Source organism: Bidens hawaiensis, unplaced genomic scaffold, assembly GCF_021521415.1.
Source record: "Bidens hawaiensis isolate Kalapana, Puna unplaced genomic scaffold, B.hawaiensis_p1.1 tig00033545_1, whole genome shotgun sequence".
Taxonomy (NCBI): domain Eukaryota; kingdom Viridiplantae; phylum Streptophyta; class Magnoliopsida; order Asterales; family Asteraceae; genus Bidens; species Bidens hawaiensis.
The window spans coordinates 20,186-43,141 of record NW_027495760.1 but is presented as its reverse complement, the minus strand read 5'-3'; the positions used below and the strand labels follow the sequence as shown (position 1 = coordinate 43,141).

The window sequence follows — 22,956 nt, the reverse complement described above, 5'->3', positions numbered from 1 at the left end:
GGAAGAACTAAAATCCTTAGCGCGCTGCGGGGACAGTTCGTCTCGCGTATCGCAGTAACAGGTGGTCTTCACGCAGGCTTCCTTGTAAGGAGTCTGGCGCGTGGAGCTGCGCAGACAACCTTAGGCGGAAAGGAACAAAGGACAAGCAAAGAGTTAGAAGAAAAAGAGGGAAACCAGGCGTAAGGGCGGGACGGCGACAAGAGGGAAAAGAAGGCGGAAAGAGAGAAGAAGAATGACGGGACGGCGGAAAGAAAGAGAGAGAAAGAGGCAGGAAGGAAAATATATATATTATTATTAAAAGTAAAATATAAGTATAAATAAATATTAAATCATAAAAGAAAGAGATCGGGTCAGAGGAACGGGTACCTGGGTCGGGTCGGATCGGGGCAGATGTCACAGTCTCCCCTACTTTAAGAAATTTCGTCCCGAAATTTATCTCGAAGTAGGTTGCGCAGAGAACAGGTGCGGGTACTTGATCTTCATTTGATCTTCCCTTTCCCATGTAAACTCGGCTCCGCGCTTGGACTCCCAGCGAATTTTCACGATAGGGATGCGACTGCGCTTGGTTTGCTTAACCTCGCGATCCATAATCTCAACAGGCTTCTCAACGAAATGCATGGATTCATCAACTTGAACTTCATCAAGTGGAATGTGAAGGTTCTCGTCGGCTAAACACTTCTTGAGATTGGATACATGGAACGTTGGATGCACATTACTGAGCGCGGGCGGCAGGTCAAGTCTGTAGGCAACTTTTCCTACACGCGCGAGAATCTTAAATGGTCCAACATATCGATGAGCAAGCTTACCTTTCTTCCCAAAGCGGACAACACCCTTCCAGGGCGACACTTTGAGGAGAACAAGATCACCAACTTGAAATTCGAGAGGCTTTCGCCTGCGATCTGCGTAACTCTTCTGTCGGCTTCTGGCAGTCAGCAGATGATCACGGATCTTGGCGATTTTATCGGTTGTCTCTTGAACAAGTTCGGGTCCTGTGATTTGAGCTTCTCCCACTTCGCTCCAACAAATCGGGGAGCGGCACTTACGACCGTAAAGTGCTTCAAATGGGGCCATACCGATACTGGAATGATAGCTGTTATTATAAGAGAACTCAATCAAAGGCAGGTGTGAATCCCAATTACCTCCAAAATCAAGAACACAAGATCGGAGCATATCCTCAAGAGTTTGAATAGTTCGCTCAGACTGACCGTCAGTCTGAGGATGATATGCCGTACTCATGTCCAAGCGAGTTCCTAGCGCAGATTGGAGAGATTTCCAAAAGCGAGATATAAAACGGCCATCGCGATCGGATATGATGCTCAAAGGAGTACCATGGCGGCAGACAATTTCCTTGACATAAAGCTGCGCGAGATGCTCAACACGGTAGTTTTCACGAATGGGCAGAAAGTGAGCAGACTTAGTCAAACGATCCACTATTACCCAAATGCTATCATGTTTGCTTGCTGTCAAAGGTAACTTGGTAATAAAGTCCATCGCTATACCTTCCCATTTCCACGTAGGAATTTCTGGTTGTTCGAGCAAACCAGATGGGCGTTGGTGTTCAGCTTTTACTTTAGAACAAGTCAGGCATTTAGCTACGAACACAACAATATCCTTCTTCATACCGGGCCACCAATAAGTAATGCGCAAATCCTTGTACATCTTATCAGCGCCAGGATGAATAGAATACCGAGATTTGTGCGCTTCACTCAGGATATCAGCGCGAAGATCCTCATCAAAGGGAATCCAGATGCGATTAAGATAGCAGAGAATTCCACTCAGATTAGGGACAAAATGCGCTTCCGCGCCACACGCTAACTCGGCGCGAAGGTTACCATTACTGATGGATGCGCGCTGCGCGTCACGAATGCGCGATTCAAGGTTGCTTTGGATCGGCGCAAAGTGAAGCTGCGTGCGCGGCAAGATACAGTTAAGCTGGCAGGGTTTTCGGCTGAGCGCATCGGCTACCACATTAGCCTTACCAGGATGATACCGGATCTCACAATCGTAATCGCTGATGAGTTCGTTCCATCGGCGTTGCCTCATATTGAGTTCCTTCTGATCAAAAATATGCTGAAGGCTTTTATGGTCAGTGTAGAGGATACACTTAGTACCATAAAGGTAGTGTCTCCAGATCTTCAAGGCAAAAACAACTGCACCAAGTTCGAGATCGTGAGTTGTATAATTCTTTTCATGAACCTTAAGTTGCCTTGATGCGTAAGCGATAACCTTGCCTCGTTGCATAAGAACACAACCGAGACCTTGGTTGGATGCATCGCAATACACGACAAAATCTTCATTACCCTCAGGTAACGCAAGGACAGGAGCTTCACACAACAAATGCTTGAGCGTTAGAAAGGCTTCTTCTTGTTTCGAGCCCCAAATATACGGTTTACCTTTGTGCGTTAGAGCTGTTAAAGGCAAAGCGATCTTCGAGAAGTTCGAAATAAATCGCCGGTAATAACCAGCTAAGCCCAGAAAGGAACGGATTTCAGAAGGAGTGGTCGGCGTAATCCAGTTCTTGATTGCTTCAATCTTGGATGGGTCGACATGAATACCCATCTTGTTTACAACATGACCAAGAAACTGTACTTCATCAGACCAAAATTCACACTTGGAAAGCTTAGCATAGAGCTGCTCGGCTCTAAGCTTTTGCAATACCAATCGGAGATGTTGCTCATGCTCGGCCTTGGTCTTAGAATAAATCAGAACGTCATCGATAAACACAATCACGAATTTATCTAAGAAAGGCCTACACACCCGATTCATTAGATCCATGAAAACGGCGGGTGCGTTGGTTAAACCGAAGGACATGACCAAGAATTCAAAATGGCCATAGCGAGTACGAAAAGCAATCTTGGGAACATCTTCATCGCGGATGCGCAACTGGTGATAGCCAGAGCGGAGATCAATCTTGGAAAAACAAGAGGCACCTTGGAGTTGATCAAAGAGGTCGTCAATACGCGGTAAGGGATACCGGTTCTTAATGGTGAGTTTGTTCAACTCGCGGTAATCAATACACATGCGAAACGATCCATCTTTCTTTTTAACGAACAACACCGGAGCACCCCAGGGCGAAGAGCTAGGGCGAATGAATCCTTTAGCAGTCAACTCTTGAAGTTGGCTTGCCAATTCTTGCATCTCAGCGGGCGCAAGACGGTAAGGAGATTTAGCTACGGGGGAAGCACCAGGGACAAGATCAATACGGAACTCGACTTCACGAGCGGGAGGGATACCAGGAAGATCATCAGGAAAAACTTCAGGAAAATCACGCGCAACAGGGATATCGCGAAGCTTCTTCTTTTCTTCAGCAGGTTTAACCACATGGGCTAAGAATGCAATACACCTTTTCCGCATGAGCCTTCGGGCTTCGGCGCAAGACATAAGTTTAAGACCGCGGGAGGGTTTCTCGCCGTAGATATGAAGATCACCATTTTCTCGAGGTATGCGAATCATCTTCTTGGCGCAAATAACTTCGGCGCGATTCTTCGAAAGCCAGTCCATACCAATGATAACATCAAAACTTCCAAGAGGCATGGGGATGAGATCGATTAGAAAATCGTTTTCGTTAAGGTTAAGCGTGCAATCTTTAATCACCGAGTTAATTAAAACAGTTTCGCCATTAGCCAATTCAACTGAAAAATCTTCTTTTAAGTTATCGCGCGGTCGCGCAAGCTTCTGCTCAAAGGCGCGAGAGATAAAACTTCGATCGGCGCCAGTATCAAAAAGTACAGAAGCATAAAATCCGTTAAGTAAAAATGTACCATTAACTACGTCATTATTCGCTTGCGCTTGGTGCGCGGTTATGTTAAAAGCTCGTCCGCGTGTCACTTGGTTCGAAATCTGGTTCACCGGATTTGCTTGCGTAATCTGAACTTGTAGTCTCGGGCATGCGTTCCGGAAATGACTGGGATCACCGCAGTTATAGCACGACCTGGGTCGTGGGTTAGGGTAGATTGGTTGTGGGTTCTGCGGGTAGACTGGTGGTGTCGGCGCAATTGGATTGGCGGGAAGGACTCTACAGTTTTCTGTAAGGTGACCAGCGCGGCCACATCGGTTACAAAGTCGACATGGGACTTGAGGTGGGTGGTGAAGTCTACAGGTTGGGCAGAAGGGATGGTTTCCTGTGTAAGGTTTCTTAGTTGGCGGGGCAGGGAGTGCTGGATTGGTTAAGGCATAGTTGTGGACTATAGGGGGAGTTGGGTAGGCTGACAGAGGGTTAGGCGCGTATACTGGAGGTTGGTAGGCGGGTTGCTGGACTATGGGCGGGCTGGTAAGCGCGTAAGCTTGTCTGCGCCTACGTTTCTGGTTATGGTTTGAGGGTTCTGGTTTGGTTTCTGTTGGTTCAGGGGCAGATTTGGTAGGTTTGGTCTTCTCAGCTCCCCGCAGGAACAGGGTTCCTGCTCTGACATGGTTGTCGCTGAGCACAGCGGCCAATTCGATGGCGTCAGAGAGGGTTAGTGGGTTCCTGGCCCATACAGAATCTTGAATTTCCATGGGGAGACCCCCAAGGAATTTCTCTATAGCTCGGCGGGAAGGGGTAACAAGGTGAGGGACAAGCAGGCTTAGTTCATGGAAACGCGTCGCGTACTCGCGCGCTTCACCGCTGTATTGCTTCAAGTTCCAGAATTCTTCCTCCAAGCGCTTAACTTCGTTGGGAGGGCAGAATTCTGGCGTCAGAATTTCCTTAAATTCCTCCCAGAGCATGCTGGAAGCAGCTTCTGCGCCACGCGCATGAGCTACTCCATTCCACCATGTAAGCGCTCTAGATTCCAGGACACTGGAAGCATACAGGGTTCGTCTGTCTGAGGGGCATTGGGTGTGGAGGAAAGTGTTTTCTATTTTCTCAAGCCACTGGAGCATCACGGTGGCTCCTTCAAGACCTGTGAACTTTGGAGGGTTACCCGCGTTGAAGGATTTAATGTTGTAACCAGAGGTGTTGGTATTGTTTTGGCTCAAAGCTTGGGCTATTGCGGTGGCCATTTCCTGGGAACGTTGCAGCGAACGTCTGCGCGCGGCTTCTTTCTTCTTGAGATGGCGAGCTGATAGCGGAGGCATTCTATAAAAGTTTTAATTTTAGTTAATATCTTGGTTTTAGCGCAAAGTATAACCTCGAAAAGCTTGGTTTCACGGAGTCAGTTACTGTCAAAAGTTAAAGTAAAATAAATGACCCTAAATGCAGACTTTAATAAAGGTAACAAATTCGAATCAAGAAATCGACAATTCATGTATCACCATGACTTTCCGAATTCCCAATTTAAAATATACGAGCAAACGAGTATTGGAGATTGACGATTCATGTATCACCATGACTTTTCAATCTTCAATATAAAATATACAAGAAAATGAGTATTGGAGAGTGACAATTCATGTATCACCATGACTTTTCAAGTCTCCAACCTCATAACATAATCGTAAATGGAAATTGAAAATCAACTATTCATGTATCACCATGACTTTTCGGATTTTCAAATCCAACAAACGAGTATGTAAGTAAAATCAATAAAAATCGAAATTCAACAAAAATCGAAATATCGCGGAATAGAACATAAAATCATATACTGCGCAAGCGCGAGCATATTCATAAATAACGAGTAATTAACAATAAGCGCGCAAACATGAGATTTCTCTCATGCGCGAGAAGGGACTCTTAGGTATTCTAGGCCGTTACGTCTAACCACCTATCCTAAAGTCACGTAGCTCTGATACCAATCTGTAACACCCCGACCAAAGGCGGATTATACATCGGGGCGCCACATATTGTTTCATTACTCGTGACACTATTGGGTGTCAATATTTAATAAATACATTCATTCGCGCACGCGCAAAGTAGACATAAATCATCATAAATCAATATATTATAAATCATAATATTCGAACAGCCATAACTTGTCTTGATACATTTTAATCTAGGTCCAAAATAAAGAAAACTTCCTACGTGTCCTCAAGCTCCAAAACAGCTACTGCAAACCTGAACATGTGTTAAAATAAAACGTCAAACACTTGCGTGTTGGTGAGAAATCAAGTTTAATACAATACATAGATAACAATAAATCTGCGCGCAACATGTGTATGTCTGGTTTTCAACAAGGGTGTAATCTGATCGGGACCAACTCTAAGATTCATAGACTGCCAGTGCTCACAATTGAGCTCACAAACAAGACAAACTGTGCATGTGTAAACAAAAGAGAAAATCATAAACGATAGTTCTCCCGTGTTCATCTAATGGTACCATGAGAACTGCGGAATAGACCGACAAGACGGTTAATGATCCACACATACAAATAAACAGCCAAGTCTACGTCCTCAACACATGGGATACTGCGCGACTAAAGTTCATAAACAGTTTAAGACTCTAAGTTTGTATGAACACATGAACATCCCAAAACATTAAAAGCAAAAAGGGATTAGGTACGAGATTACTCACTTGATAAACGATGCGGTGTAAGATAAAGCAAGAACCAACTTTAAACAAGCACAAGTTAACCTATAAATAAGATTATTGTTTTAATGATTTGTTTTAAGTCTTGATTATAAGTTAGCATAATTAATAAGTAAATTATTATATATAATATATATTACCGGAAAAGCAAGGCAGAACAGGGAGGAAGACGGAGGCAGAGAGGAAGACGGCAGAGAGAGCAAGGAGCAAGAGAGAACAGGAGAGATTAAGTGTTTTGTGTGTGTAGTGTTAGGAAAATAACATTATTATTTATAGAGAAACCCTAGGGAACACAATCCCTAGAAAAGGGGAAAAGATCTCCAAAAAGCAAAAGATATCAAAAGATATGGCAGCTGCAGGGGACAAGAGAAAGCTGACAGGGAACAGTAAACAGGCATGGGCGGGTCAGATAAAGGTACTGGTTAAGCATGGAAAAAGCAGATCTCCAAAGATAATGTCAGTCACTTTTTCTGCCAACCAATGGGGTTGGTGCGCATGCTGCGCCGAAAGTAACTTTTCAGACATAAAGCAGATTAGGTCAACAGCTCAAAAGATAAGACATCACAAAAGCAAACGGCTAGATTAAACAGAAGAAAAGACTCAAGACAGCGCGAGAAAGCTTGAGCGCGAAGGCAGCCACAGAAGGTCAAGAGCGCGCGAGCGCGAAGGCAGACAGAACCAACCTTAACGCGTCGCGGGAAGAACTACATTTCTAAGCGCGCCGCGGGAAGAACTTCAATTCTAAGCGCGTCGCGAGAAGAACTATATTCCTTAGCGCGTCGCGGGAAGAACGGTATCCATAGCGCCGCGGGAAGAACTAAAATCCTTAGCGCGCTGCGGGGACAGTTCGTCTCGCGTATCGCAGTAACAGGTGGTCTTCACGCAGGCTTCCTTGTAAGGAGTCTGGCGCGTGGAGCTGCGCAGACAACCTTAGGCGGAAAGGAACAAAGGACAAGCAAAGAGTTAGAAGAAAAAGAGGGAAACCAGGCGTAAGGGCGGGACGGCGACAAGAGGGAAAAGAAGGCGGAAAGAGAGAAGAAGAATGACGGGACGGCGGAAAGAAAGAGAGAGAAAGAGGCGGGAAGGAAAATATATATATTATTATTAAAAGTAAAATATAAGTATAAATAAATATTAAATCATAAAAGAAAGAGATCGGGTCAGAGGAACGGGTACCTGGGTCGGGTCGGATCGGGGCAGATGTCACAATTTCTAAGTCATGTAGGTTGAATTGTATCAAGGCAACGGACAATAAGGTTTGCTGTGATAATTTAAATGGAAGATTTCAACTCTATTTTGGTTATAATAATATGGAATTTTGGTGTTATACTGTCAGATGATATTAAAATTAGTTTTAGATTTATGTAAAATATATTATTAAAATTATTATGAATATTTAACATGATATCATTTTGTTATGTAGCCAATCTTTCAAAAGTACCCATGACTCGAGAAGGAGCGTCAATGATTTTGTCTTTGGATTTGGTAAGCACTATAAATTAAATCATATTCCACATTTATATGCCTCTAATAAATATATGCTTTAATATTGTGGTTGTTTATTCAAACTGGTGTTTAAACTATTTCGGATGCTCTTCTTATTGTGCCAATGACACCGGCTGAAAACTCCAAACTTAACACTTATGTCGCTATAACTTATTTGACTTTAAGTTTGTGTACCTTTGACTTATTTTGAATCAATTGGTTAAAAGACTTATATTTCATACTCTATTTGATACACTTATCATATTATTCCGGTAAGGTTTTATATCAATTATAATTATATTGTTTTCCCTTTTTTTGTATTTATATTAATAATTATATGATTTTTTTTATAATCTCTTTAGGTTATATATCAAAGTCGAAGATTCAATGGAGATCGTCACTATTTCGTTTTTCTGGTAACGTGATTCAAATTTTCTGGTTGCAAATTTTAACATTAATTTTACATTTTTTCACATGATTCAAATATTCTATAATTTGTAATTTATTTATTATGTGATATTAATATTAATATTTAATTTTATCATTTCAGGTTATTGTCCCCAACTTGATATAGCTAATTTCATGGATTGAAAATTGTTTGATAAGATGTCTTTTATTTTGTTTAATATTGATGTATATTTCTGTTAATATTCATGTATATTATTTATTTTTCACAATTTTTGTAATTCAATTGATTATTATATAATTCAGAAATGAAATTTAGTTGATTATTCTTTATATGCTTTATTATTGCTAATTATTATTATCAAAACAAAATGAATATAATGTTTATTAATTAACAGCATTAAATATTAATGGCAAATTAGAAATTGATTCACTATTTTCGAAAATATTTTCATTTAAATTCAAATTTTAACTTAATAATTAATGTTACTTTGATGACTATATGATAACTTTTCAGTTTAGAGTTTACTTTTTTCCAAATTTAAATTATATTCAAATGCTCTTTCCGAATATAATTAAATCATTTAATAGTTTTCTAACTTTTCTTAATTTACATTATGATAGTCATTTATCAAAATTAATTACTTCCTATAATAACATTGGTGAGATTAACTTTTCTAATTTCATCAAATATCTCAAAATTTAAAATCATTTGAATGACATGATTAAAATCACATTCAATTACCAAAATTACATATCATTCAATTTATCATAATTATGCAAAATCACCGGTTTATGAATTAATTGTAATTAAAACCTTTAATTATTACATATATAAACAGGAAAATGTGTTGACTTTTTTTTATTTTCAAGAGATTAAGAGATCCAGTTTCATAACATTTGGTACTAAGCTTAATAACATTTTTTCATATTGATTTATTTATTATGCTTACTTAAATTTATATCATCGACTGTTGTAGGAATTATCAAAAGCAGTTTTAAATTCGAGTTCGAATTCAAAACAGCTTTTAAAATATACATGATTTTCAAATTCGAATTCAAAAAAGTTTTAAATTTAAATGATTGACTATTAATGTTTTCTATAACACCCAAGTTATTTGAACTATGGAATAATAAAAGTCACATTTAATCATACATTACGAATTATGTTTAATGTCTAATATTATTTCTTTAATGTTTAACACGATCTGATATTAGTATTCACGTAATGTGAGATATAATTTATCTTGTTGCAACCAACTATTTTGAAGAACATGAGGTTTTCAAATGCATCAATGTCATATGTAATTCACATGTTATATTGGCATTGTCAAAGTAAGAAATTTTAAAGTATATGGAAACTTTGAATGATTATATTGTAGTATTGTTTAAAAATGTTTGTCAAAACAGACTCGGGTCACATATCAAAAACATGTTCGGGAAAATGTGAGTTCCGAGTAAAATGATTTTAGCTCAAACGCGCATTTAAGTTAACAAATATTTATTTATTATATTTTTTTAATTACCGCGTTTTAATTAAGGTAACCACTAAATTATTAATAATTAATCAATGTATTTACGTTTTTATAAAGATTCTTATAATACGTGTTTTAATTACATTAACCAAAAATTAATTATTAATTAATGTATTATTGTTTCTATTGAAATTTCTATAATTTTCATGTTTTTATTAAGGTAAAAAAAATTAATTATTAGTTCATGTATTTTCTTTTTTATACAATCCTATAAATCCATATTTCAAACTTTTAATTAAGGTTACAGGACATTTTTAAAGTTATCGAACAGAAGTATGTTCCATAAGTTTATGAGGTTAAGAAAATATATGTAGCTATAAGTGAAGCAAATAACATTTTGTCTTTAAAATTTTAATGATTGTCTGTAGATTAAAGAATGGGCAAAGACACATGATATCAATGATCCCAATGCCAAACACTTTAATTCTTATTCACTAAGAGGTTATTTTAAATGTTTGTTTTTTAGTTTTAGTTTAACACTTTTTGACGGTAATATCTTAATTTTTTCTTAATATTCATAACACATTTAAACCTGCTTAAATACAGGATTTGACCAATTAGCAACAAACTTTTAAATCTTTCTATACTCTTCAACCTCAACAAACATTTTCATTTTCTTGTATTTGACCATTTTTTTATGCCTAAATGTCAAAATTAATGTTTAAAATAAACACACCATTTTATTATTTCAAAAATAATAAAACTTTTTATATGTTTTGGAAGTTGACTAATTAAACAATTTGATTTTAAAATTTTTATAATTATGTCGAAATTATCTATTACAATTCAACTATACTAAATATATATTTTTTTTTGGAAATTTACTAATTTTTTTTAATCATAAAAATGAACCATAGTTTTGGATTTAATAGATCTAACTACAAAGTCATTGAATGTCTCTTATACAAAATTTAAAATAAAAATTCTCTTGTAATAATTTGTATATTTATTGATTATAACTTTATATAATTATGTGCTTTTGTACATATACAAAGCATGTGTGTATGTTTTAACTTTATTCAAAAGTTTATCAACGAATACTATAATTATGATTTATCAAATTCTAATAATATAATCTAATTGTAGTAGTATCCCAATATCAACAAACATTATTTGACCAATTCTCAATGACATCTAAAAGATTTTGATGATTTCCAATAACAAAAAATTTTTCATTTGTTTTTATTTGATCAATTTATAATTATGTTTAAATGTCAAAATGCATGCCTAAAATAAACCACACATATTTTCGATAACCATTTTATAATCATAGCTCACTGTCTCTTGAAACTAACAAAATTCAAATACGAGCCAGTCATGATCAATATTTAACGAAAAACTAGCTCAAAAGAAAGTGTATGGAATATGTATAATTTACCAAAACAAATATGACATTTTAAAGTTAAAAGTTAGAAATTTTAATTAAAAAAATGATTTTTTTCTTGATGGTAAGCTACTAACTATATATTTTTTCAAGTTTGACATTTGTTAGAAGTAATTCGAATTTGCAGCAGCCAAGTCCAAGAGATTCGCAATACAAACTTTATCATTCATTTCAAATTTTTTATTGTTTGGATAAATGAGACGAATGTGTGGGTTATTAGTTTAATTGTAATCGTCTTTGTATATACACATATAATCTTAGATACTCACTATAATTGATTATTTGTGCTAAATAATCATCATCTTTAATTTTAATGATACATTCCAATCATTTATACATTTATTTATTACTGTTTTTAAGAATCGAAATTGAGAACTTTTTTTGTAGTATTTTGAACTACTTACTAGCATTTTGAACGGTAACATTTTATTTTAAACGCGTTAATACATTATATTGTATTTAAATATAATTTTTTTATTAACTAAAATATAGTAAATAAAAATTAATATGTTATTAACTAAAATTTAGGAACTTGTAACAGAAAACTATAAAAGATTTTTAATATATTTATTATTAACTACATTATACCTTTTTGATAAACAAATTTTAAATAACATTGAATATTTGCTTACACTTTTCTATTTTCTATTTTCTTTTTTAAAATGATACGGAATATAATTTTCAGTTAATCAATACTATTTTATTTTATTTTCGTAAAACCAATTAAAATATATGTTTTAATAAAGACGTGTATACAAATCAATTTATGTTAATTAGAGGTGCAAATATATTTCTCAATTATTTTTTTTACTTATATTTGGTTAACTCAATTTATATTGTTTCCATACTTTGCAAGAAAGTTCACAAATTTAATTGTGGTCCATATAAAAAATCACTTTTTTGGTTTTTAAGTAAGATCATACAAATTATTTTTAATATTTTAATTTGAACTAAAATTTTTATAATAACATTATGCTAAATAAAATCAAAAAGACCAAAATTATTTTGACCCATAGATTGGTTCTAAAAGTCGGTGTGTCAATAATGTTACTAAGGAATATGGATCAGAAGAACGGTTTGTGTGATGGAACTAGACTGCGAGTAATTAATTTGGGTAAGCGTTTTGTTGTAGTAAAAGTTATTTCAGGTACTAATACTGCTTATCGCACTTATATAATTCGTTATGGTCTAACACCTTCAGATAAGAAACTTTCGTTTAAATTGAAGAGAATGTAGTTTTTTCCAGTTGTATTCTGTTTTGGAATGACCATTAACAAAAGTCAAGGTCAATCTCTGGCGAGAGTTGACATATATCTCACACACCCGGTGTTTACATATTGACAACTCTATGTAGCTTTATCAAAAGCGAAGAGTGGTGTTAAAATTCTTATATTAAACAAGGAAGACAAAGTTACAAATAAAGTAAATATGGTTTCCAAGGAAATCTTTTTAGTAGCTTATGAATTTTACATTTTTAACTTTTGATTATGTTTTCAAATATTGTAATTTGAATGTTGTTTGGGTTTATCTTTGTATTTCACAATCATTTGTTTTCGTAGCAATATTATTTACAACTTAAAGTATGTTGTTGTCTCGAATAACATATAACAACTTATGTTGTCCTTTCGAATAACATGTTTTTGTTCAAAAATTTAAATATTACCACCCGTACACGAGTTAATAACATAGTAATAATAATAAAGCAAGAACTAGTGTAGTTGGATTATGATTGGGTAGAAACAAAGTGGACTCCCATCTTGCATCTCTTTTTTCTTTTTTTCATCTTCACAGCTCTTTACAGTTTATTACACCAATCACTCATTGATTCATTATTATTATTATTATTATTATTATTATTTCCAGATTTCCTTAAAACACTTTAAGAACCAAACCCATCTTAAAACAGCTCCGGTCACCGGCTATTTATCACCGGAGCAGTCAGCATGGGTTGTAATGGGTCAACGAGTGCCAAAACAGACGGTATGTATGTATTTAGTTATTTACTCGAATTTCACGCTTCTGTTAATCTTTAATTTAAAAGATTGATATGGGTTTTGTGTTAGCTGTTGAAACTGATTAATTAGATGTTGAAGAAAATGTTTGTGTAATTTGATCTGCTTCATATTACTGTTTCAAACATGTTCTTGTGTGTGTGACTAAAGAATGTTGTAACATTTCCGGTAGATCTAGAGGTGCAAATCATATTCTCGGTTAACCGAACCAAACTGAAATTGGTTATTAATCGGTACACTACCAGTTTGTAACCAATTGTTAGGAACTAGTTTGGATTTTTGAGACAAACCGATTTGTAACCTGTTAACCGAAACTGGTTTTTTTTACTATGGTTAATAACCGTTGAAAAGGAACGAGTCGTTTTGACCCTTTTAACCCCTATATGTTAGTATAAATAGTTATGGGTGTTAAGGTTTGATTACGTAACTTCTATAGCTCTCAAAAACCCTTCTTATACTCAAAACACGCATAAACACTCTCAAATAGCAAACAAAGGACCCAAGAACAAATGCGACCAAATCACTTTATTAGATTTTAGTTGAATTACTGTAAGGACTAAGAAGATTATGTTTTGTTAGTTTTAAAACTTTAAAGATAGATTAAAAAAACGTATTTATTGAGTATATTTAAGGGGTGTTTGGGAATGGGATTGCTTATCTTCATCAACTTATAAGCTTTTTGAGAAGTAATAAGGTGTTTGGGATTGCTTATATTGTGAGAGGAAAAGTTCCATAAGTTACACTTTTCATCATCGTACTCAGTATATCCCACCAATAGCAAAGCTATAGTAGGGTCTGAGGAGGGTAAGATGTAGACCGCCTTACCTCTACCCCATAGGGATAGAGAGGCTGTTTCCGGTGAGACCCCCGGCTCGATAGTAGTTTTGCATAAAGCCTTGGACATAAGACACATAACACTCAACCATCGGGACACCGACCGATTGGTGCATGTACCCTTGTCTTTCGGCTATCAACGCCACCACATGATGCCTGATTAACCTTCCGCCACTTTTAACGTTATTTTCACGATATTAGTAAAATAACGTCAAAATTAGTGCAATTTCGCTTTTGCCCACCCGAGGGTTCACACATGTATACATAAGTTACACTTTTGTAACTTATTAACTTAATGAAAAGTTATAAGGAAGTAAAATAAGGAATCCCAAACACCCCCTTAACATTTGTATTACTTAATTCATTTTTTCCTATTCTTTTTAAGTTTGTTATTAGAAGCCGGTTAATTTAACCATTTATAGGGATTTTAGTTTTAGATGAAAAAAATTGTTAAATAATAATAATAATAATAATAATAATAATAAACTGTTCTATTATCAGTTAAAAAACCCAAAATTTTCTATATTTTTGAGAACTGAAACATAAGTATTGGAATATGAAGGGTTTATGTCACATAATCCTAACCCTTATAAATTTAATGTCCTCCTCTTCTGCCATCTTCTAGCTGTTCCCTCTTCCTGTCTCATCATGCACACAGTTGTTCAAAAATGTTTCAGTGACTTTGAAACAGGTATGGTTCGTCATACCTTTTTGGAAGGCAACCTTGAACTAAATGTGAATAAGGCACCTCAAATTTCCCCAATCCTGATGGCTCAGCCCATGACTATGCTCGGTCTCTCCACCCGAAAGATCACCTCAGCCCCGTCAAGCTACGATGGGATCAGCAAGACTTTTCTCACTAAAGATGGCCTGCTTCAACTGTCCACCATCATGGAGACTCTTAAGCCTTTCACTGCAGATAGGATGCGGTGGTCTTCTTGGGCAGACAATCATGTCTCGCTGCTCGTCAACGCCCTGCGCTACACGCTGATCGCCAAAGCGGTTGAGGTTGGAGGAGTTCCGGAGTTTGACCTCCCTATGTTTTCGGAGAATGGCATCACCATTGACCCCAACCAATGGTGGGGTGATTACCCAGCTACTAGCACATGGGAGGCTAACACGTGGCCCGGAGGCCTTGACAAGGCCGGATATCCTACGATGGAAGAACTTACAGACTCTCACCCCACCCGGGATATACCGGCACTTGATCTTCGGGGTCTAACTGGTGATGAAGCCTGCTTCATGCTCCACATGCTGGGTAAATGGGACAGACGTTCCCGCATGCGTCTAGACTTTGAGCTAACCAAGCTTGCTGGCGCTGTTTACTACAGGTGTGATTCAGATATTCCAGGGCTGACTGGGTGGATAGCTAAGGGGAAGAAAGATGAGGTGGTGACTGACGCTGAGGCACCGGCTGCACCGACTTCAGAGTTTGCTTGGAGCGCACTGCTGAGATATGTAACTGTAAACAGATTGTATAATCAGTTTTCTGTTGCTTTACATATTATATGCACCCTTACATACCAATTTCTGCCTGTCACAGCAGACGGGCAGATCTGGCTTTCGTTTAATTGGAAGGCTAACTTGCCAGCCTTCGCGTCAATAAGGGGGCGCTGCACTTTTCTTAACGTAGGCGACCCCGCTTTCGTGAGTCAAAAGGCCCTTGAGGAGTGGAAGTTTCTTGGCAACAAGCTCGAGAAACTAAACCTCATGGCTCTTGTTTGGATACAAGCAGTCCAGACAGGAATGGCAGTTCGTTCAGTCCGTCACGGGCTGGAGACATCGCCAGAAGATCTTTACGCTACTTACAATTTTGACAAGCCAGATGATAAAATCAACGCCGCTGCTGCCAAAGCTTTGCGATACCCAGCACTGCTGCACCAGATGGCTGGTGTCTTTGTGGGTCTTGATGTTGATTTTGATCGCATCCACCGTGACAGGTACATTGAACTCTCTGGTGACATAGACTACCACACCGTCAAGAAAATCTGTGATGTGGAAAAGGGGGTTTTCACGCCTGGCAGCAAAGACGGGACCGCCAAGAAGAAATGTGTCAAGGCACATAAGCTAATCGTGCCGTGGACAACTTTTGCTGGCATGCCAACTTTGATAATGCCGATTAACCCGTTTCCGTACAACTCTCCCTTGTCACTCCAAGGGCAAGTGAACAACCAAAGCGGCATTGTTGAGGCGCGTGGCTTGAGGGTCAGATCGCACACTGCTTGGCTTATTGTCACTGTGTACCGGTGGGCAAACTACGTTGTCAACGGTCGCTTCCTAGGCCAGACAGCAGGGCAGTCAACATGGGTAGCACCTGACCCTGTCAACTTCACCTGGCCTGAGTTGTTCCAAGAGTTCGGGCAGGAAGACATATTGCTGAACGAACAAGAAGCTATACCACCGGCGAGAATGATGATGCCCCACCTCACGAACGCTTACTTCAAAGGGCAAGAAGTGAAGTTTGCTGTCCACGTCATGTCACGAGGCATGTGTGACAGCACTGGAGGGGACGTGGATTATATTAAGGACCTCGGAAACTGAAGAGAAGTTAAACATATTTGAGGTGTTTAATGTTGAATCGAAATTTAGTTGCACAAAAGGGTTCGGTTTATACCGCCTGAATTAAAAAGTCATCTGATTTATATGATTATCATTTGAACATGGGATAAATTAATGAAATAATAACTGGGATTTACTTACACTTTTTCTTACAAAAATCACTCAAGTTTTAATAGTGTTAAATTATTTACAAAGACTTAAATGGAAGATGCAACAACTTTGGCTAGTAAATAGTGCTTAGTTTTATCAAGCTGACTTAATGGAACAATCATGAAACTTGATACCATAGTGAAACCTGAGTGATTTTTTTTTCTGTTTAATTTGTTGACTTTACTGTTACAGTATTAGGTGAAATATGCATAATTTATTTCCCTAAGAAATTTGAAGCAATTTTCCACATATAAGATATTTAGCATCACAACTATTTTTTTTTTCAAATAACTGAGATGATCTAAGAAAAAAATGCAGGAAATTTAAGTTATTTGTGTTTAATATGTGGATGTGTATATGAAAATGAAATTTAAGTACCGGAAATTGTCTAAATCTCTCATAATTCACTAATATCAATCAATCAATCAATCAATCATACCCAGTAAAATCCCACCAACAGCAGAGCTATAGGTAGGGTCTGGGGAGGGTGGGATGTAGGCACACCGTACCTCTATCCAAAGGAATAAAGAGGTGGCTTCCAGAGAGACCCTCGGCTCTAAGAACATGTGTATGAAGCAAAAAAAAGGAAATCAAAGTTTAACAGTTATATAAAAAACTACTACTAATTATAATAATATTAATAAAAAGGTCACAGTTTAACCGCAATATAAAAGCTAATAATAATAATAATAAAATATGTAAGGGAAATACCATTATGGTATGTGACCTAAATAAGTTAAGTCTAAGCCCTAAGGTATTCAATTCTCTCTAAAAATCCTTAACTTTAATTCTACTTCTCCACGAATTCCTATCCTCAACCATGTCCTCGGAGAGGTTTAGGTCTATCAAATCATGCCTAATCCTCTCATCCCAAGTCAATTTCGGTCGTCCTCTACCCCTCCTCCCCTCTATAGTAATGTTTTCTACGGATCTAACATGATTCGTCGTCTGTCTTCTCTTTACATGTCCAAACCATCTCAATCTCCACTCTCTTATCTTGTCTGCTATGTTCGCCACCCCTAATCTCTCGCGAAGCACAACGTTTCTTATTCTGTCTAGCCTTGTGTGCCCACACATCCAACGTAGCATTCTCATTTCTGCTACCTCCATCTTCCGCACTTGTGCCTTCTTGATGGCCCAACAATCTTTTATGTTGCAATAATAATGATTCACTAATATAGTAACACTAATAAGTAATAATAACAATAATAATGATCTTTTATGTTGCAGAACCTGTTAAGAAAATAACCAAACCGAAAGCATGGAAGCATTCTGAACCGGTAACCGGGGAGCAACTTAAGCAGATGCGTGAGGAGTTTTGGGACACTGCTCCACATTATGGTGGCCGAAAAGGTGAATCTTGTTATTAAAATAATAAACTTTTACCTCATTTGATTATGAATGGGTCAATTTGTAAACATAATGTCTTCTCTCAAACGGGCCAAACCCAATTTCTTTGTGTAATCAGAGATCTGGGATGCACTTCGGGCGGCTGCTGAAGCTGACCTGTCACTTGCACAAACAATAGTCGACAGTGCTGGGATTATTGTTCAGAAAGCGGATTTAACCGTTTGTTATGATGAAAGAGGTGCATCCAATTTACATTGTCTTCTCTTAAATTACATGTTTACTCTTTCTTACCGATGACCTCATGTCCCAGGTGCAAAATACGAGTTGCCAAAGTATGTCCTGAGTGACCCCACGAATCTGGTTCGTTGAAGTTTAGAGGCAAGAAGATACGAACGGACCCTTGTTTTGTTTCTAGTTTCATGACCGAAAACTGTGTATATTTCCATGTCTTTATTTCAAATATATGATTTGTGATACTGCAACAGCTTCAGCTTCAGCTGCTACATGATGTTGATATTCTGGGTGGAAGTTGTGACATATAACAATTGTTTACCACTAATATATATAGCACACCCTTTTGTGTTATAAATTGACAGCCCTAAGAAAACATGATAGTGTTTTCAAGTTACAATTTTTCTTAGCTCTAAGAACCATTTGTACCAAAATTACAACTCTGAAACAACTATTTACAAATATATATATATGTATGTACTGAATGTTAAAGAACATCAACATCCACATCATTAATTTCATCCTCATCAGTTGAAGAATCTAATGATTCTATTCCTATGTTGTCTGATATCCCAGATTCAAACATCTGTCTTCTTTGAACAGCAGCCTCTACCCTTTGTCGAAACTCATCATCCGTGCTTGATAGCATGTACCGAAGCTTGAAATTTACACGATTATCCATCATAATCTTGTGGCGCGGTATGATTCTTTCTTCAAGTGAATAACTTAAGAAACTGCAAATTTAATAATAGTTTGAAATCGTCACATTTACAAAACAATATAACTATGGGGCTAAAACATTATTATGATTTAGAATATACCGTGGGAACTCGATGAGGTCGTCTAGAGGGCGGACCATGGTTCTCCTTAAATACCTATATTTTGGGCGAAGAATTTCAATATTGTACCGAAGCAGCATCGGGAAATCAGCAATCATTTCACCCAAAGTTTTAAGGTCAATGCCAAGAGACATGAAGTATTTAACATTAGGGTCTAATTTCTTTGATATACTACACCCTAATAGCTCGGGACCCAACCCTATCACCTTTCCAATATCTGTTCGTGAAACTCCTGCTTTCGTCAACAAAAATATTACCTACAATAATTTCAAAATTATATTATTTTAGTAATAAGAATATAATTTTTATAAAAAAAGATACATGGGTTCTGCTCGAAATATACCACCGGTCTTATCTTCTTGTGTAGGCTGTATGTTAGTAAAGATGGAAACCGAACAAGCATACTTGCGATTCCCTTTTCTTGAACGCCAATGTCACGAAAGAATTGTACCTTCAAGTACGAAGTTTATAATGTCAATGTAACTATTGAAACAGGATCCTTGTGACTTTGACCAAAAAGTCAACTTTTGATTGTCTATCACAAGTGTGGAGACTAATCTATATTAAGAACAACTGAACAAGTGCAAAAGAAGATACCTTTTGAACAATATTGGCCTCCAAGTCGAAACAAAAAACCATGGGTTTAATGGTAAGAATTCTCCTCATACCATCCCATGAAATACCGAGATAATAAAGGTACTTAACGAGAGGCTTCCATCTTTCCTCAATGCTGCATCCCATTAATTGTGGTCTAAATGCTAATAATCTCCCCACATCTTCATTACCAAGACCAAACTCCTTTAAATATGCAACCTAAACAACACATAGGTTTCATTATTGCCATACAACCTAAATTGATTATTTAGCTTAAATACAAAACTAGGGTGTAAACGAGCCCAGGCCGCTCGCAAACAGCAAACTACTCAAGACCGGCCCACAAATAAACTCGGAATCTCGGATCAAGCCAGGCTTAAATGAGCGGCGAGCCCGAGCTCAAGCCTAGAATAACCTTGTTTAACAAATGATCCCGAGCTTGAGCTTCACTTATTGAGCTCGAGCCGGCTCATGAGCCTGTTATTTATAAAATTTCTGTATAATAAATTTAGTATGTATATTTGATAATTATTATATATAAAATTATGAGAAAAATAAGTAAATAATATATATATTTATAAGTATATAAAAATATTTATTAAAGCATAAATGAGCCAAGCTCAAGCTTTAAAAATAGAGCTCGGAACGAGCCGAGCTCAAGCTCTTTGTAAGTTAAACGGGGCTTGGCTCGGCTAGTTTACACCCCTGCACACGACTTAATATGAACAGCACATAAATGTTGCATATGAATCGATATGGGTTACGTTATTTATCTTTAACATGTGAGCTAATAGAGTATTTACTAAAGGAAAACGGGTCAATGGGTTGACTCAATATAGTTTTGACCTGAACCACTTTTAATCAACCCCCCCCCCCCAACACACACACACACAAAAAAAAACAATAATAAATTAATATTAATATAAATAAAAAGAAACAAACTTTGTATACCTTTTGGTTCATTTCCGCAAACGAATAGAACCCAAGCACTTTGGGGAAGTCAAAAACCATAGTCCCAAAATCTTTGTCATTCATACCCAAATCAAAGTAAAACTTCATGCGTGCCTCGAGTTCTTCCATGCTAAAAGTCAGCAACTCAGGGCACCTGCTAACAATATAGCCCATCCATTCCCTTTTGACTCTATTTTTCTCCAAACACCAAACAATTTCATCCAATTCTTCGGTGCTGCGTTCTAATACATTCTCTCCACCTCTAATTAAGACAACCCCAATAAACCGCCCACTGACATGAATCGACTTGAGCCAGTCAGCAGTGGTCCTGATTGATTCAAGATTCCCTTTTGCATTGCAAATTAGCTTCCCGATTTGGGGATATGATAACCCATTGTGCTTTAGCCACCTAGAAAAACACAAATTTCTTAACGCGCAAGGTTTCCGTATGCAATTGGTCAATCTTTACATAATAATAATAATGGGATTTGATAAAAGAAATCCATAACTTATTCAACATAATATCATTCATAATAGCAAGTTGATAAGATTATTAGTTTTTATTAAAGAAGATGGTGAATATCATTCTTTTTAGATAGATAGCTTACAATAGCTATTGTATATCAACATTGAGATTGAAACTTGACTTCCAAAAGTCAAAATGCATCACTTTCTTAACAAGATAATGAGTTTTATCTATTATTTAACTATATTTGATAGGATCATAAGTTTTTTTAAAAAAAAATAAGATGGTAAGTATTATTCCTTTTAGATAGATAGCTTGCGAAGTTACAATAGCTATTGTATATTAACATTGCCACTGAAAAACAATGTAAAAAACAAAAAAGATTAAAACTTGACTTCCTAAAATCAAAATGTATCGCTTTCTTGACAAGATACAAGTTTATAATTATATGTTCTACCTTATTAAAGGAACCACATTGGAGTCTTCTAAATAAGCTTTCGCCCGAACATTAAACGTCAAATTCGCATACTCGGGCAGCTGTTTCATCGAGGCAGCTTGGATCATAACATAATCAATAAACTGAGGAAATAATCTTGAAGCCAAATTAGTGGAATAAGTAATCCCAAATCTCCCATTCCTCATAGCTTCTTTGAATATCTCAAGTGTCACTTCTCTTCTAATCTCAAGTGCCCTCATAATCACTTCATAATCATAATCATAGGTAGACATTACGTCTTTAATTGGCGGTAAAGACGAGTCAACACCGGTGTCTGTTGGTGATTGGACGTAAATTGAGCCGGGAAATTGAGGGGTTCGTTTTCTAGCCATTGATAGTTCCAAAAGCTTCAAGATTTCATCGTGTTCGTACCCGTTTAGGGTTTGTGGGGTTTTGTGGGTTTGGAAGAGTATGGATGTGGATTTTGCGTTATGGGTTCGGAGGATTTTGTTGTCTTGGTTGGTTGAAGTTGACGTGGTGGGTGGTTCATGATGGGATGCGGATATGGGTGGTGGGTGGCGGCGGCTGAAGGCGACGGTGGTGGTGGTGGGAATTGGGAAGCAGAGGTGGTAGTGGTGGTGGAAAGGGTGGTGGTGTTGGGAAGTGAGCATGTTATTTTTGTTCATAGGATAAGACTGGAATGGTAGAAGTTAAACTCAACATACTTAATTGGTGTTCACGGTTCGGTTTAGTTCAGTTAATTTTAGCTAATAATCAATATCAAACTTTGATTAAAATTTTACTTAAAAATACATGAAATGAAAGTATAATAACTATATATGAATGTATAAATATATGAAATTAAGATATTATTATTACATGAAATAGAGATATACATACATGAAAATAATAGTATTAAACTATTAATACATATACTACATGAAATAAAGGGAAAAAGGCTTGAAAATATGGGGGAAAATGAAGAGTTCGGTGCGGTTCGGTCAATTTGGTTTTCGGTTATTTCGGTTCGGTTTCATCCGTTTATAGTTCGGTTATTGCTCACCCCTAATAGTTCATGTTATCAAAAGAATCCGAATCGGGGGGCAGGGATACGGTGGTAACTTGGCTACCAGAGGAACCACGTTGAATTGTTCTAAGCAAGCTTTTTCACGAATATTGAAAGTGAAATTTAGCAAATTCAGACATCTTAAAGCCAATGATTTAATGAGCATAGGAAATAATCTTAAAGCCAAATTGGTGGGAATAACTAATAAGTTATCCTAATT

At 36.9% G+C, this 22,956-nt stretch overlaps 2 protein-coding genes across 2 annotated transcripts; one reads left to right on the top strand and one right to left on the bottom strand.

The window, feature by feature from the left end:
• The first annotated feature begins 12,961 nt into the window (after positions 1 to 12,961).
• LOC143585061 (uncharacterized) lies at positions 12,962 to 18,700 on the top strand. The gene is made up of 4 exons (XM_077066940.1): positions 12,962 to 13,228; positions 18,034 to 18,156; positions 18,272 to 18,391; positions 18,464 to 18,700. The coding sequence occupies exons 1-4, from the start codon at positions 13,192 to 13,194 to the stop codon at positions 18,520 to 18,522; spliced, it is 339 nt and encodes a 112-aa protein (XP_076923055.1). The 5' UTR covers positions 12,962 to 13,191; the 3' UTR covers positions 18,523 to 18,700.
• A 33-nt stretch (positions 18,701 to 18,733) lies between these two features.
• LOC143585060 (transcription termination factor MTERF2, chloroplastic-like) lies at positions 18,734 to 22,373 on the bottom strand. Its single transcript, XM_077066939.1, has 6 exons — positions 21,692 to 22,373; positions 20,769 to 21,177; positions 19,821 to 20,036; positions 19,567 to 19,674; positions 19,206 to 19,480; positions 18,734 to 19,118 (listed from the first exon to the last, which is right to left on the bottom strand). The coding sequence occupies exons 1-6, from the start codon at positions 22,354 to 22,356 to the stop codon at positions 18,872 to 18,874; spliced, it is 1,920 nt and encodes a 639-aa protein (XP_076923054.1). The 5' UTR covers positions 22,357 to 22,373; the 3' UTR covers positions 18,734 to 18,871.
• Between the last annotated feature and the right edge of the window lie 583 nt (positions 22,374 to 22,956).

Bases quoted from the DNA above. Each gene is read 5' to 3' on its own strand.
- LOC143585061 (XM_077066940.1), top strand. From the start codon at position 13,192: ATGGGTTGTAATGGGTCAACGAGTGCCAAAACAGACG. The intron at 18,157-18,271 runs GTGAATCTTGTT...TTGTGTAATCAG, and splicing joins ACATTATGGTGGCCGAAAAG to AGATCTGGGATGCACTTCGG. The intron at 18,392-18,463 runs GTGCATCCAATT...CTCATGTCCCAG, and splicing joins CGTTTGTTATGATGAAAGAG to GTGCAAAATACGAGTTGCCA.
- LOC143585060 (XM_077066939.1), bottom strand. From the start codon at position 22,356: ATGAACAAAAATAACATGCTCACTTCCCAACACCACCACCCTTTCCAC. The intron at 20,037-20,768 runs GTATACAAAGTT...TGTGTTGTTTAG, and splicing joins TTGCGGAAATGAACCAAAAG to GTTGCATATTTAAAGGAGTT. The intron at 19,119-19,205 runs GTATATTCTAAA...TTAAATTTGCAG, and splicing joins GACCTCATCGAGTTCCCACG to TTTCTTAAGTTATTCACTTG.